The 15,620-nt window shown below is 45.1% G+C and overlaps 1 protein-coding gene across 1 annotated transcript in view; it reads left to right on the top strand.

Annotated features, from left to right (window-relative positions):
- The window catches only part of LOC115172829 (membrane-bound O-acyltransferase domain-containing protein 2), a 97,148-nt gene that overhangs the window by 68,156 nt on the left and 13,372 nt on the right, over positions 1-15,620 (top strand). The window contains exons 4-6 of the mRNA XM_029730618.1: positions 9,679-9,774; positions 10,963-11,018; positions 13,195-13,249. Coding sequence (XP_029586478.1) covers positions 9,679-9,774; positions 10,963-11,018; positions 13,195-13,249 — 207 coding nt within the window. The remainder of the gene's footprint in view (positions 1-9,678; positions 9,775-10,962; positions 11,019-13,194; positions 13,250-15,620) is intronic.

Here is a 15,620-nt window from a genome sequence, read left to right on the forward strand (position 1 = left end):
ACGTGATGCCAACACATGACGTTGTGGCTTTGCATAAAGCATTGCTTCCAGAAGACAAATCAATAACACTCTATAGTGACGGAGTCCATCTTGTCACAAGGCTAATGAATTGAATTGAACTGCATTTGGAAGGTTATTGGCCTTTTTAGAGTGGTGTTCCAGGATGTTCTACCCAGCAACAGGAAGGACTTGGTCTTGTGCCCAGCTGTTGCAATTCATCTTTAACAGGATTTTGATTAAGTGTAATATCAATATATATGAAGGAGACTGGCCTTGGTTCACCATGATTGTTTTAGTTCAGGTTGCAGAGCGTTGTTCTGTTGGCGCTGAAGAGCCTAGACTCCTGATGGTGATGGCACTACCCCTCAGGCGCCCATCTGTGTCCATGCCCCAACCCCTCCCTCCAAACAGTCTGAGCCATTCAGCCAGCTATCTCACCCCCCCCCCCCCCCCCCAGCCACCTTCTGTGGTTATTTTTACGGAGGGACAAGGCTATGAGGTCAGGTGTGGAAAGAAGTGAAAGCGCTCTCCTAAGGGAAGGTTTTAAAAAATACCCCAGCTCCAATATCCATCACGATGACCGCAATAGTACAATAGAGGGCCCTAATTGTAATATGCTCAATAAGTGTCCACTCCATAATTGTGCACTCGGTAACCGTCCACTTTAATCGTATTCAGAGATGACATTTCAAAACAAACAAAGCCCTCAATTTAACAGCAGCTGAGGTGTTTTTCATGGAAATATTTTCTTCCTTTTTAATTTCCTGGTATTCCAGGTCAGTGTTGCTGTGAGGTACTAGGAAGCTGAGGAATGTGGCGGTCATCCAAGCTGAGATTGATTGGACCACACCTCAAAGCAGGGCCTGGTTGTGAAGTTCAGCCTCAGCGTTTGCCTTACTCAGTGGGTTGAGCTTTGACTTGGTCACGTGGGTACTGAGCTTGCAGATGCTTTTGTCTATTAGAAGCCACAAACCTTTTGAATTGACTGCCCGTCATTACCATAACAGGTATTTTTATAGGTCCGTGAAGTTTCCGTATGTGTACAGTTTCATGTAGTATCACTACTGCTTGATTACTATGGCTGAGGTCAAACACTGAAATCAACAGAGACGAGCTCTACATTTTCAGCTTGAAGTCTGCCCTACTTAGAGTGAAACTGGTTATGGGGAGTAAATGGCTCAGTGGAGACCACCTATGTGAATGAAATTATAATGATTTTTCTCAAAAAAGTTAACAGCGTGCCGGAGAACATTTTTATCTGAGACGGGGGGGTCGTCGAGGGACATTGTGGCCCCGTCCGACAATACCCTGGGATAGGGCCAACCAGGCAGGATATAACCCCACCCACTTTGCAAAAGCACCGCTCCCACACCACCAGAGGGATATCAAGAGTACATGGCCAACTTACTACCCTGAGACAAGGCTGAGTGTAGCCTATGAAGATCTCCCCCACCACACAGCCTGAGGGGGGCAACACTGGACAGGAAGATGAATGAAGGGGCGGCAGGTAGCCTAGTGGTTAAAGCGTTGGGCCAGTAACCGAAAGGTTGCGAAATCGAATCCCCGCGCTGACAAAGTAGTTAACCCACTGTTCCCCTGTAGGCCGTCATTGTAAATAAGAATTTGTTCTTAACTGACTTGCCTAGTTAAATAAATAAAAAATGCATAAATAAATAGAGAACGTCAGTGACTCAACCCACTCAAGTGGAGTATAGGGAACGAAGCCTGGCAAGACGTGATGCACCCTTCCTAGGGCTGGCATTTCTCTATCTTTCTCATCAACATCTTAAGTGTTTGCTTCAGGGCTGAGAGGAGTGGTAACGCAAAGTCTGGTTGACTAAAAGACACGGGCAAAATTGGAAGTAGCTAAAGACTGAGGGGGTGAGAGGAAAGAAGACTGAGTTCGGGAGGAGACTGAGTGAGTTCGGGAGGAGACTGAGTTCGGGAGGACAGACAAGGTTACAGTTTCTCTAATAAAGTATGTAGAGAGGAAGTAGACTGCATTATTTACAATATCAACTCTCTCCTCTATCTCCTTCTCAATCGCTCTCCTCAGTCATCCCTCCATCCATCTCTCTCTGCTTACTCATCCCTTCCTCCTTCATATCGGTCTCCCTCTTCACCTCCATCCTGCTGCCTTTGTCCAGACACCTCACCAGGCAGATTATAATGGAATTTCCTGGGAAGCATTAAACCCAGTGGAGGCTGGTGCTGGGAATGCTAGCAAGCCCCACGAGAGCAAATCCATCTCCTATAGACTTCAAATGGAGCAGAACAAACATGCATATACAACCGTCCCCAATCCCCTGACTGCACTTCATCTGAAAACCACGTTAATGGAGTAGCCTAGCTCCTCAATGTGCGAAGTACAACACTATATTTTCAACTATTGTCATATACATATAGTTATGGCCATTGTTTAACAAGCATTTCACTACACCCGCAATAACATCTGCTAAGTATGTGACCAATGAAATTGGCTAGAAATGCCATGGTGTCAATGACTGTTTTGGTGAAGGAAGAAGTCAACTGCATGTGGGTATTGTTATTCACACACACTCTGTTTGGTGCTAGGCTACACACACACACTCTCTGTTTGGTGCTAGGCTACACACACACACACACACACTCTGTTTGGTGCTAGGCTACACACACACACACACTCTGTTTGGTGCTAGGCTACACACACACACTCTGTTTGGTGCTAGGCTACACACACACACACACACACACACACACACACACACACACACACACACTCTGTTTGGTGCTAGGCTACACACATTTACACATTTACATTTTTAGTAATTTAGCAGACGCTCTTATCCAGAGCGACTTACAGTAGTGAATGCATACATTTCATACAATTTCATACATTTTTTTTTTTTCTGTGCTGGCCCCCCGTGGGAATCGAACCCACAACCCTGGTGTTGCAAACACCATGCTCTACCAACTGAGCTACAGGGAAGGCTGTGTAGCCTAGCACCACACTCTGTTTGGTGCTAGGCTACACACACACACACACTCTGTTTGGTGCTAGGCTACACACACACACACACACACACACACACTCACTCTGTTTTGGTGCTAGGCTACACACACACACACACACACACACACTCTGTTTGGTGCTAGGCTACACACACACACACACTCTGTTTGGTGCTAGGCTACACACACACACACTCTGTTTGGTGCTAGGCTACACACACACACACTCTGTTTGGTGCTAGGCTACACACACACACACACACTCTGTTTGGTGCTAGGCTACACACACACACACACACACACTCTGTTTGGTGCTAGGCTACACACATAGACTTGTCATTCAGTTGCTGTTGCGACAGCAGCGCTATTTTCTCCTGGGTAATGTTCAACTTGTCTGTTCATTCACCTGTTGAATGTACCTGGAGAAAGGTCGGCCAATGTTCTAGAGATGTTGTCCTCCGCTCTCTCTGCCTGCTGTGCAAATAGCGCCACCTGCTTGATGGATGAGAAGACCTAATTTCTATCCACAACACACTTGAGAAATACTGGACTAGCGCAGTCAGTCAGTTTATAACACACTGACTTGTGGAAGGGGAGATGGCATACCATTTGTATGAATGTACTTTGCATTTATTTTTAGCTGAGGATTGACATGTATTTAATGAATCTCAAAACTGTTTTGCTGATAATGCATTAAGTCTATAACTGGAAACGTTGTATATGCAGAACGTCTGGAGAGCTACTGATTCAAACCTCCATTCAGATAAGAGAGACTTTGAAATGGAGAACCTGACAATAGAGGGAGTGTAAGCGATCGAGAGGGAGAGGTGACAAAGCGAGTGAAGGACACGGTGATAAAGAGTGCTCACATGAAAGGCTGTGTTATTCATACCATGTTGCTATTGAAGCCTGAACCACTGTCCCTTTGTGTGGCGAGGCCTGTGAAAGAAATGACATAACCAACCTACCTGCTGCCTGGCAGGCAACAGAAAAAGGCCCATTTTCCCACACATGGGTATATTATGCACTCTGCAGCAAATTGCCCTGATTTCTGTCCTATTATATTAGGGTAATTGGAGGGGTTATGAGGCATGATTAATCGTGGGTTGGGGCATCGGGAGGCGGCGGAGGTCCAGGCAAGGTACCGCACTGCTCGGGAATGCTAAGTGCTTTGGGCCGAGGCTCGCTGCCAGCTCATTGGCTGGAAACACGAGCAACAGGTTGGCTTTTTGTTCCCCGCCGGTTGAAATGGCACTAATAAAAGCGTCACCTCCGAGACACGTCTGCCCCGTGACTGAGTGGACAGTTGGCTGGTTCTGCGGTTGGACGCGTCGCATGGCAACTCGACTATGACTCTTGTCTTGCAAATGTTCCTCAGGAGAGCAACACAAACAGGGGTAATGGGAGAGGAATGGTCACTGCAGATGGGTGGAGTTTTTGTATTCGGTGATTGTTTGAAGTACATAGGCCTAGACGTAGGCTAATACAGTAAATGCTAAATAAGCCCAATAGTCTTTAGAAACCCCCATCTTGGAGCTGCTGGAATGAATTAAGCCCATTGATTCAGCATTGATTTGTTCCTCTTGCTCTCTCCGGGCCATGGGCCACTTCAATCTGGCCTGGTGATGTTTAATGCTGGGCGGGCAAGGAGCCCTGCATTCCACCTTGGACCTGAAACTTCACAATAAACCTGAATGCTAATATGATAACACTGACCCTTACTACACCAAACCTAAACACGCAATGATATCCGCCATTAGCCTAACCATGAAGGGACTAAACCTGAGCACAGCACTGATAATGCAGTGACAGTTCCCATGACATAACCTTAACACTATCCCAAAACGCCAATCCTTAATACCCCACCTGGCCATACAACCCCACACCTTACACCAAATATGTAACACACAATATACCGGACCTCAAAACAAACTCTAACTCCACTGTCAATGGTTACAAGGTCCCACCCAGGCTAGCTGTCAGTATGATTGAGTTGTGACGTGAGGAGGAGGGATCACACCGTCCTCAGCTGATGCATCCAATCAGTCACCGTCTCCGGTACCCAGTCCTATGTGTCACAGTGTAGGACGACTCAGACCAGAGTTTGGTTTTAAGAACAAACTTTTTGATTTGTTTTTGTAAAAAAAAAAAAAATCATCCAGTATATGTGTGTGTGTGTGTGTGCGTGCTCTGGTCTGCGTGTTTGTGTCATTCAGGGTCATTTTAGTCGGGATCGTTTTATGTGTGTGAGAGGAGTGTCATGCATCAAATATTGTTTACTCTCTCATGCAGAGAGAGATGAATAGAGTAGCATGTGGTCACAGATATGTTGACAGTGTAGTGTGTAGTCAGAATTCCTGTATTTATTCACCTCTAGTGAATTTCATTATCTTGCTGCTTGTCTTTTGCCACTTATCTGGGCCTCCCAGGGGGTTAAGTCGTCAAGTTGCCCCGTCTGAGGCCGTCCCTCAGTGGGGAGGCAGTCTACTTTAGACCCATGCTTCAGTTACTGCAGATTACATCAGGAAGAGCGTGTCCCATATGGGCCTACTCCATGGTTTTTTACCTTTTTATTTAAGTAGGCAAGTCCGTTTTGAACACATTATTATTTACAATGAAGGTCTAGGAACAGCTCGGGGATTTGATCCACCAACCTTTCGGTTACTGGCCCAACGCTCTAACCACTAGGCTACCTGCCGCCCCTGCTACATGTTGCTCATTTCCTGTTAGTGTAATACTGCTGCTACTGTGTCAGTCATAAAACATCCCATGAATTATAAAAGTAGGGCTACTGAAAATAGAAATTGACAAATAGGATATATAGTTTTGTCAGAACAGAATGGTTGGATAGGACAGTAAAGGATGCTTAATGGTGAAATCAGTTTCAGGTGTTAGTCATGTCTGCTTGTCTTTGAGGGCTAATTTAGGGAGTGACGGTAGAATGCCTTTTACGTCATCTGGGGGTGTTTCCGACTGACTGCCTTTGATATTAAGGGAGCTTGGAGGATTCAGACTTCTGTGAGGACAATGGTAGTGTCCTCAACTTCTCACTCTCCCATGCAAGGAAATGCATTAGTGTCCACTGTCCAGGCTGCCTGCCACCCTCTCACCAGGCTGCCATGCCAAGTGTGGGCACACAGCACTGAGATGCCCATTGTGCCCACTCCCTGTTCTTGCCCCTCCCCCTCTTCTAATACCAATAACCATGAGCCTTGCTTGGAATCTCAATATATTGCTAACCTTTGGGGTAGACTGTAGACCCAAACATGCGCACGACACACATATATACGCGTGTGTACGCAGCTGTTTGCTGTCCTGTGGGATTAACACTGGCATTTGTTTCTATTTCTCAGAAAGTGTTTAACCTCTTTCAGCTCATTGCGATAAATAAAAAGTTCCTCTTATAGATCACAGATTGTGATTTCTGATCTACATTACATACTTGGCATGGAAGCACTGCATTTGACTTGGCGTAGCTGGTCGATGATTGATTTAAACTAGTCCTGATTTAGTGCTTATCTCAAGTACAGTGGCAGTCTGCTTTTCATAAGGGAGAAGCAAAAGGTGTAATGCTCACTCAACATTAAAAAAAAACTCATTGTAATATTTAAGCAAAGTTAAAAAGCTTGATGTTTCGGCCACCATTGCCCTTCATCATGAAATGCATTCAATTAATATAGACACTTAATCCTATTCCAAAGAACCATGGCCATGTAACCATGGATGACCATCTTACTGAATGCAAACAAACCACCAAATCTTCCTCATCTCTAACAAAAACTAGTTCATTTGCCTGACTGCCTTTCTGATGTCCACGATCCCTTCCGTTGAGGAGAACAAGATGGATGCTACAGCTAGCTGAGTCTTTCTGATGTCCAAGATGCCTTCCGTTGAGGAGAACAAGATGGATGCTACAGCTAGCTGAGTCTTTCTGATGTCCACGATGCCTTCCGTTGAGAACAAGATGGATGCTACAGCTAGCTGAGTCTTTGTGATGTCCAAGATGCCTTCCGTTGAGGAGAACAAGATGGATGCTACAGCTAGCTGAGTCTTTGTGATGTCCAAGATGCCTTCCGTTGAGGAGAACAAGATGGATGCTACAGCTAGCTGAGTCTTTCTGATGTCCAAGATGCCTTCCGTTGAGGAGAACAAGATGGATGCTACAGCTAGCTGAGTCTTTCTGATGTCCACGATGCCTTCCGTTGAGAACAAGATGGATGCTACAGCTAGCTGAGTCTTTGTGATGTCCAAGATGCCTTCCGTTGAGGAGAACAAGATGGATGCTACAGCTAGCTGAGTCTTTCTGATGTCCAAGATGCCTTCCGTTGAGGAGAACAAGATGGATGTTACAGCTAGCTGAGTCTTTCTGATGTCCAAGATGCCTTCCGTTGAGGAGAACAAGATGGATGCTACAGCTAGCTGAATCAGCGTCTGCTTTGTACCAGCAGCTCTCAGTACTCACTCACTCCACATACAGTGGAAAATTATGTGAACCCTTTGGAAATACCTGGATTTCCACATCAATCGGTCATAAAATTCTATCTGATCTTCATCGGTCACAACAATAGACACAGTTTCTTAAACTAACACACACACACACACACACACACACACACACACACACACAATTATACCTTTTTCATGTCTATTGAACACACTGTGTAAACATTCACAGTGCAGGGTGGAAAAAGTATGTGAACCCTTGGATTTAATAACTGGTTGACCCTCCTTTGGCAGCAATAACCTCAACCAGACGTTTTCTGTAGTTGTGGATCAGACCTGCACAACGGTCAGGAGGAGTTTTGGACCATTCCTCTTTACAAAACTGTTTCAGTTCAGCAATATTCTTAGGATGTCTGGTGTGAACTGCTCTCTCAAGGTCATGCCACAGCATCTCAATCGGGTTGAGGTCAGGACTGACTGGGCCACTCCAGAAGGCGTATTTTCTTCTGTTGAAGCCATTCTGTTGTTGATTTACTTCTGTGTTTTGGGTTGTTGTCCTGTTGCATCACCCAACTTCTGTTGAGCTTCAATTGGCAGACAGATAGCCTTACATTCTCCTGCAAAATGTCTTGATAAACTTGGGAATTCATTTTTCCGTCGACGATAGCAAGCTGTCCAGGCCATGAGGCAGCAAAGCAGCCCCAAACCATGATGCTCCCTCCACCATACAGTTGGGATGAGGTTTTGATGTTGGTGTGCTGTGCCTTTTGTTCTCCACACAGTGTTGTGTTCCTTCCAAACAACTCAACTGTAGTTTCATCTGTCCACATAATATTTTGCCAGTAGTGCTGTGGAACATCCAGGTTCACTTTTGCAAACTTCAGACATGCAGCAATGTTTTTTTGGACAGCATTGGCTTCTTCCGTGGTGTCCTCCCATGAAAACCATTCTTGTTTAGTGTTCTACGCATCGTAGACTTGTCAGAGTTGTTAGCATGTTCCAGAGATTTCTGTAAGTCTTTAGCTGACACTATTCTTCTTAACCTCATTGAGCATTCTGCGCTGTGCTCTTGCAGTCATCTTTACAGGGCGGCCACTCCTTGGGAGAGTAGTAAGAGTAGCATCTCTTTTGTTCGAGGCATGGTTCACATCAGGCAATGCTTATTGTGAATAGCAAAGTCAAAATTTGTTATTTAAAAAAAAAAAAATTAATAGGGCAGGGCAGCTCTAACCAACATCTTCAGTCTCATTGATTGGACTCCAGGTTAGCTGACTTCAATTAGCTTTTGGGAAAGTCATTTAGCCTAGGGGTTCACATACTTTTTCCAACCTACACTGTGAATGTTTAAATATAGACAAATACAATAATTTGTATGTTATTAGTTTAAGCACACTGTCTATTGTTGTGACTTAGATGAAGATCAAATTTGATCTGATGACCAATTTATGCAGAAATCCAGGTAATTCCAAAGGGTTCACATACTTTTTCGTGTGTGTGTCCCGATGCGTTCAACGTGATCGATGGCTAGTGTGGATAATTTAAAAAATGACCAGTGACTACCGGACTCTGTTCTGATGTAAATCTGCACTAACATACTGTCACGAACCGGCTCAAAGTGCGTAACAAAAAAGGAGACAACGTGGAGATGAGGAATAACAAAATATATTTATTTAACTAAACTAAATGTAATTAACGTGTGTGTGTGTGTGTGTGTGTGTAATCAGTAGTGTAAGTGAGTGGTTGCGTGCATAAATGTGATAATGAGGGGTGTTGAAAGGTGCCAACGAAAACAAACAAAGACAGCCACAAAATTGCTACAACCAAAATGTATCAGTGTCTGCATGGAGAGAGTCTCCTCAATGAATGGAGAAGAGGTGCATTTATCCTGGGACACACCCGAGGCCAGGTGTGTCCCATTTCGCTGACGACCCTCCCGGCTCCACCCACCGACATCCTATTAAGGAAAACAAGAACAAAGAGAGAATTCGTCAGACAGTGGGAGGGTTGTCACACTACCTAGCATGAAACAATATATTGGGAATATATTCTATGTGATATGCTAGTATAGACATTGGAAAGTGGCTGTCCTCAGACTGACCTTGTCTTCTCTCTCTCTCTCTCTCTCTCTCTCTCTCTCTCTCTCTCTCTCTCTCTCTCTCTCTCTCTCTCTCTCTCTCTCTCTCTCTCTCTCTCTCTCTCTCTCTCTCTCTCTCTCTCTCTCTCTCTCTCTCTCTCTCTCTACAGGTTGTGCTTCATCGTGGCTCTGGGCTACCTCAGTTTCTGCCAGATCACCCGGGTTTACGTGTTCGACTATGGCATGTACTCTGCAGACTTCACCGGGTAACTTCTGGGTGTTGTGTTGACTTTCAATGACATTCATTTGCATGTATGAATCAATCAGTGAGAAGGGAGCGGAGAATTCCAGCAGACATGGCAGTCCTCGAGAATTGGAGTCGAATGCCCCTGCACTATGACTATCCAAGTATTGTTAGTACCACATTAACCAGCTGTGGAGTAAATCAATAAGTCCAGCAACTACAATGCACTTAACTGTAATGTACATTGGGGTGCATTGATCAAGACTTCAGTTCCACCTCCTCCAGGGTTGCTGGTGAACCAGACAACCAAACACGTGTGCTAGGGCAAGGGGTGTCCAGTTGCTAAGCAACCCCAGTAGGAGAGCCACAGCATCACAAGTGCAGACCTCCCTCTTTGCCTCTTTTGATTATCATCAAGTCATACCTAATAGGCTGTTTTGTACTTTCTCCCTGGGTTAGACGGTCAGGGCACAATCTATTCCATGCAATATAGTAATCTGCTACCAGCTTTAACATGCTACCAACTTTAACCTGGGGTGTTGTATCATTTTGAACAACTGATTATCTGTGCAACCTACAGCTAATGAATACTCCCATTTTAATAAGGATAGTCTTTAAGATTTCAACCCACAGTTCTTCTGTCATGTGGTATTATGTACCTGACACTCATGTTGTCTTCAGTGCGTATAGAAAAGCATACACCGACTTAACAGATAGCAGCAGGAAGAACGTCTTCCATTACCAGGACATGGCTACGCGTGTTGGCTACGGTAGTGCTCCCAGTGCTTTCACTGAATGATGGTCAATTAAGCAAGAAGGCCTGAGGGGCTGTGGTATATGGCCAATAACATGGCTAAGGGCTGTTCTTAAGCACGACGCAACGTGGAGTGCCTGGATACAGCCCTTAGCCATGGTATATTGGCCACATACCACAAACCCCCTGTGGTACCTTATTGCTGTTATAAACTGGTTACCAACGTAATTAGAGCAGTAAAAATACATGTATAGTGATATAACACGACTGTCAGCCAATCAGCTTTCAGGGCTCGAACCACCCAGTTTGTAATGAGTAATATATCCCTGATGGAGATGGGATGTTAATATATTATGTAATGAAGAAGTTAGCTACAGTGTAGGTGAGCAGAAGCAGTCAGGGATGATATAAGTTCATGTGATTGGTTACTCTCCTCTCCTGTGTTCTCTCCTATAGGCCAATGATGGTCATCACTCAGAAGATCACCAGCCTTGCGTTTGAGATACATGACGGTGAGACACGTGTGTGTGTGTGTGTGTGTGTGTCTATAGCTAAGGACTTCAGCCATCATGGTGATGGAACAAGTCATTGATAAGGCTGTCATGGCAGTTGCCTGGGAGGTGAAAGCAGCAACAGAGAGGGAGACAATTACACAGTGGTTTTATGAACTGCTCTCAATTTCCTCTTTTCCAGCCAGCTAAAGCTACAACTAGCATGGGAAGTCAGGAACTCTACCACGTTCTATGCATAGTGAGAGAGATCTGCGATCCCCTTTTTAACAAAAACAGATTCACGACATCAGAGGGGAAATGAACATCAAATTGTATTATTGGTTTCAGCTGCTAGGCCTTTTTCGTAGGCAAGTTTCCATATGTGTTTTAGGCTGGGTTTCTGTATAAGCACTTTGTGACATCTGCTGATGTAAAAAGGGCTTTATAAATACATTTCATTGATGCGTTTGGCACCTTGCAGACAATATATAGTCGCCCTTTATATCCCGTTCATCTGGTTTTATTCCTTTTGAATTGAAAAACATATACCATTTCAACTAGTGGTCTCAATAAATACCTCTGTCGACAGGTTGCATAATGCAGTAATTGATGCTCCAGTGCTTGTATGGTGAGGAATTTTGACACTGGAGTCAGTTGAGGAGGCAGGGGTGGCATTGTAAACACGTATGTAACAAGAAATGTTCTGTCCCTCCCTCTCCAAGTTCCTCTGTAAGCCTTTCCCCTACACCAAATCATCCATAATGTCAGATACTGTGTGTGTCAAATCAAATCCCGGTTTATTTGTCACATACACAGTTTATAGCCGGTATAAACAGTACAGCGAAATGCTTACTTGTAAGCTCCCTCAGCAGTGCAGTACAACGTGTGTGTGCGCGCGTGCGGTGGTTTGGGAATTACATAGCTGTAGTCCTTTTGAAGTCTTATAAAGTAGAACGCCAGTGTTAGACGTCCAGAAGCAGTCAAAAGGCCACTGTAACTAATTAAGGGATTAGTTGGGATGTCATATTAAGAGCTACATGTTCTTCTGTAGAGGGAAACGTCATGTATTACGTGACCAAAGTGTAATCACTGGAAAAAGTGTACACCCAAGTAAAATGGAAAGATAAGTAACATTTAGAATTATGAAATTAGACAGTGCCCATTTTCCCATTCATTTGGGATTGGCCAGATCTACACAACAAATGTCGTGTGAAGTCATCTCCTCATTTGACCTCTTGAGGTCTGAAACGTCTGTTATATTTTGGAGCGAAATATATCCCTTTAATGTTTGCTGGAATTCCCATGCTGCCCCACAGATGGTAAACAGTGTTTAATTAGCATGGTAATGAGGTTATGTAATAAGCCCCTCCTTCTCCCTGTCCTCTGCTGACTCCGGGCTCCATTATCACTGGGCCGGTTACCCACGACCCCTGACCCTGCCTCTCACCACAGGGATGGCCTTTGACCTCTGTTTTGACTGGCCATTAGGCCACACAGCCCTTGGGGCCACTGGGAAAGTGTCAGTTATTGCTGTTGAATAGTATGTTTGTTCCGGTCTGCAGTATTCATATGAAAAGGAAGAGTTTATGGCTGCTTTTCTGTATCTTATGTAGTGGACAACGTACTGGAAGCACAGCCTATTATGGTGTAACCTCATTATCAATGACATGTTGACTAAACTGTAGGTCCTCACCTCACTTCTAGAGCCGACTGACATGGAAGAGGATAGCTGCTGAGAATAGACCTAGTTGTCAACGGCGGTGCCTGTGTGACAGTGTCCTAGTGTGTGCTCGTACAGGCCTTAATGGTTGCGTGTGTGTGTGTGTTTTTGGTGGGTCGGCATGATTTGCTGTGTGTTCGGTGCGTTGGACGTTGATAAGGAGTTGAATCTGGTTATCAGCTGAATGACAGCCTGGTAAACAGAGAATTACTCCCATCTCTTCCTCTCACGGTAGCTAGCGGTGGCTAGCAGCTCTGGCTGAGGTAGATGGCGTCAACTCAATATTAGGAAGGTGGTTTTTCCGCACATTTTTCTTAGAATTGAAATGCACACACTTCTTACTTACTCTGGATATCTGCGTGCAGTCATGACAGTCCCAGGTCACTGCATAATGGATAGGAGTTGAATGTATTTAGGGGGGGGGGGGGTGGGGATGGGTTGGATGTAGTTATGTGACCAGACTCTGTGTTCCCATAGGTTTGGCGAGGAAGGAGGAGCAGCTGACCCCCAGTCAGAGATGCCTAGCTGTAAGGTATGTGACCCAGGTATGTTTTTATTCTCCCAGCTGGACTAGAGACAGTTTTACTGCCATACTAAAGGTATTACTGTGGGACGTGGTCACTGGGAAAGCCTCCATGGTAGCCGCGAGCTAGTACTCATGTCGCGTGTATAGTTTCTGTTGTTCAGTGACATTTCTTATGTTCCTCTCTTTTTTTGGTTCTTTCTCACTCTTTCTCCTTCCCTGTCTTTCTTTCCCATTGTGTCAAACGTGTTTTGCCTCAACTGGACAATTGCTTCTAAAGAGGACGAGAGGATGGAAATGATTGTCTGGAGGAATCTTATATTATTCCATTTTATTCCCATGAAATTACTGAGAACAGAATGTTCCTGGTATTAACAACAATTAGAGCGATTTATTATGACTTAAACACCCCAGCGCTCCTCTCACAGTCTGTGAAAGAGGCTCTGAAGGAGTTTGTATCCTGCTCCAAAGGGTTCCCAGCGGTTGCATGGCAACCGCACGTATATACCGTGTCATGTGACCAGGGTAGTCAGGAAGAAGCTGGCAGTGACCAAGGAGTGGAGCGCCAACCTACCTTGTGAAAGGAATTTAATTTAACATTGTGAGATTTTTTTGTTTGTTGTTGAATTGCCACAGTTACAAATATGTTATAATATTGTAATCTGCTGATATACCTAAAACAGCTCAACTACAATTTAACCTAGCCAACCCCTTGGCCAAAGGACAGAAATGTGACATTAGCTGCTCATTGTGACTTTGCTGCTCACTTTGAGAGAAACTCCAGGGAAGCGAGAAATTAGCAATCAGTGTGTTCCCCTGACCTTGCAGTACCTCCACCACCATACTCAACAGATTGCACTTGGCAGGGAAAGGCTGAACTCACTCCCGCCAAAGTGCTACACAGATGTAAATGCTGCCAGTGTAACAAAGCCTCTTTACAAATCGGCTCCTAGAACCATAAGCACCGCAACCATCCATTTTACATTTACATTACATTTACATTTAAGTCATTTAGCAGACGCTCTTATCCAGAGCGACTTACAAATTGGTGCATTCACCTTATGATATCCAGTGGAACAACCACTTTACAATAGTGCATCTAAATCTTTTAAGGGGGGGTTAAAAGGATTACTTTATCCTATCCCAGGTATTCCTTAAAGAGGTGGGGTTTCAGGTGTCTCCGGAAGGTGGTGATTGACTCCGCTGTCCTGGCGTCGTGAGGGAGCTTGTTCCACCATTGGGGTGCCAGAGCAGCGAACAGTTTGGACTGGGCTGAGCGGGAACCGTGCTTCCTCAGATGTAGGGGGGCCAGCAGGCCAGAGGTGGATGAACGCAGTGCCCTTGTTTGGGTGTAGGGCCTGATCAGAGCCTGAAGGTATGGAGGTGCCGTTCCCCTCACAGCTCCGTAGGCAAGCACCATGGTCTTGTAGCGGATTCGAGCTTCAACTGGAAGCCAGTGGAGAGAGCGGAGGAGCGGGGTGACGTGAGAGAACTTGGGAAGGTTGAACACCAGACGGGCTGCGGCGTTCTGGATGAGTTGTAGGGGTTTAATGGCACAGGCAGGGAGCCCAGCCAACAGCGAGTTGCAGTAATCCAGACGGGAGATGACAAGTGCCTGGATTAGGACCTGCGTCGCTTCCTGTGTGAGGCAGGGTCGTACTCTGCGAATGTTGTAGAGCATGAACCTACAGGATCGGGTCACCGCCTTGATGTTAGTGGAGAACGAAAGGGTGTTGTCCAGGATCACGCAAAGGTTCTTAGCACTCTGGGAGGAGGACACAAGGGAGTTGTCAACCGTGATGGCGAGATCATGGAACGGGCAGTCCTTCCCCGGGAGGAAGAGCAGCTCCGTCTTGCCGAGGTTCAGCTTGAGGTGGTGATCCGTCATCCACACTGATATGTCTGCCAGACATGCAGAGATGCGATTCGCCGCCTGGTTATCAGAAGGGGGGAAAGGAGAAGATTAATTGTGTGTCGTCTGCATAGCAATTTTACAAAAGTTTATGAATGCTCTGATCTTCATCATGTCCTCACAAGCCACCACCCCAGACATTTTCGTAAACTTTTTTTTTGTGTCTGCCTGAATTTACAACAATTTGTCCTCCGAGGGAAGAGTTGAGTTCGAATACCCATCCTGTATACTACAAAATGAGTATATACTTCATACTATTAGTTAATTTTAGTATACTGTAAACGACTGGTATCCTATCAGTTGAGTGTGCTAGCACTTCACCTGTCTACCGGAAGTTGATGCTGTTGCTATGCAACTTCTTGCTAGCTTGTTATCATAACAAATTACTAGTAGTATGACATCCAGAAATGTTTGGCATACTAACTATATCCATACTATGACCAATAAGCATACTACATACTCAATTTA

Source organism: Salmo trutta, chromosome 33 (assembly GCF_901001165.1).
Source record: "Salmo trutta chromosome 33, fSalTru1.1, whole genome shotgun sequence".
Taxonomy (NCBI): domain Eukaryota; kingdom Metazoa; phylum Chordata; class Actinopteri; order Salmoniformes; family Salmonidae; genus Salmo; species Salmo trutta.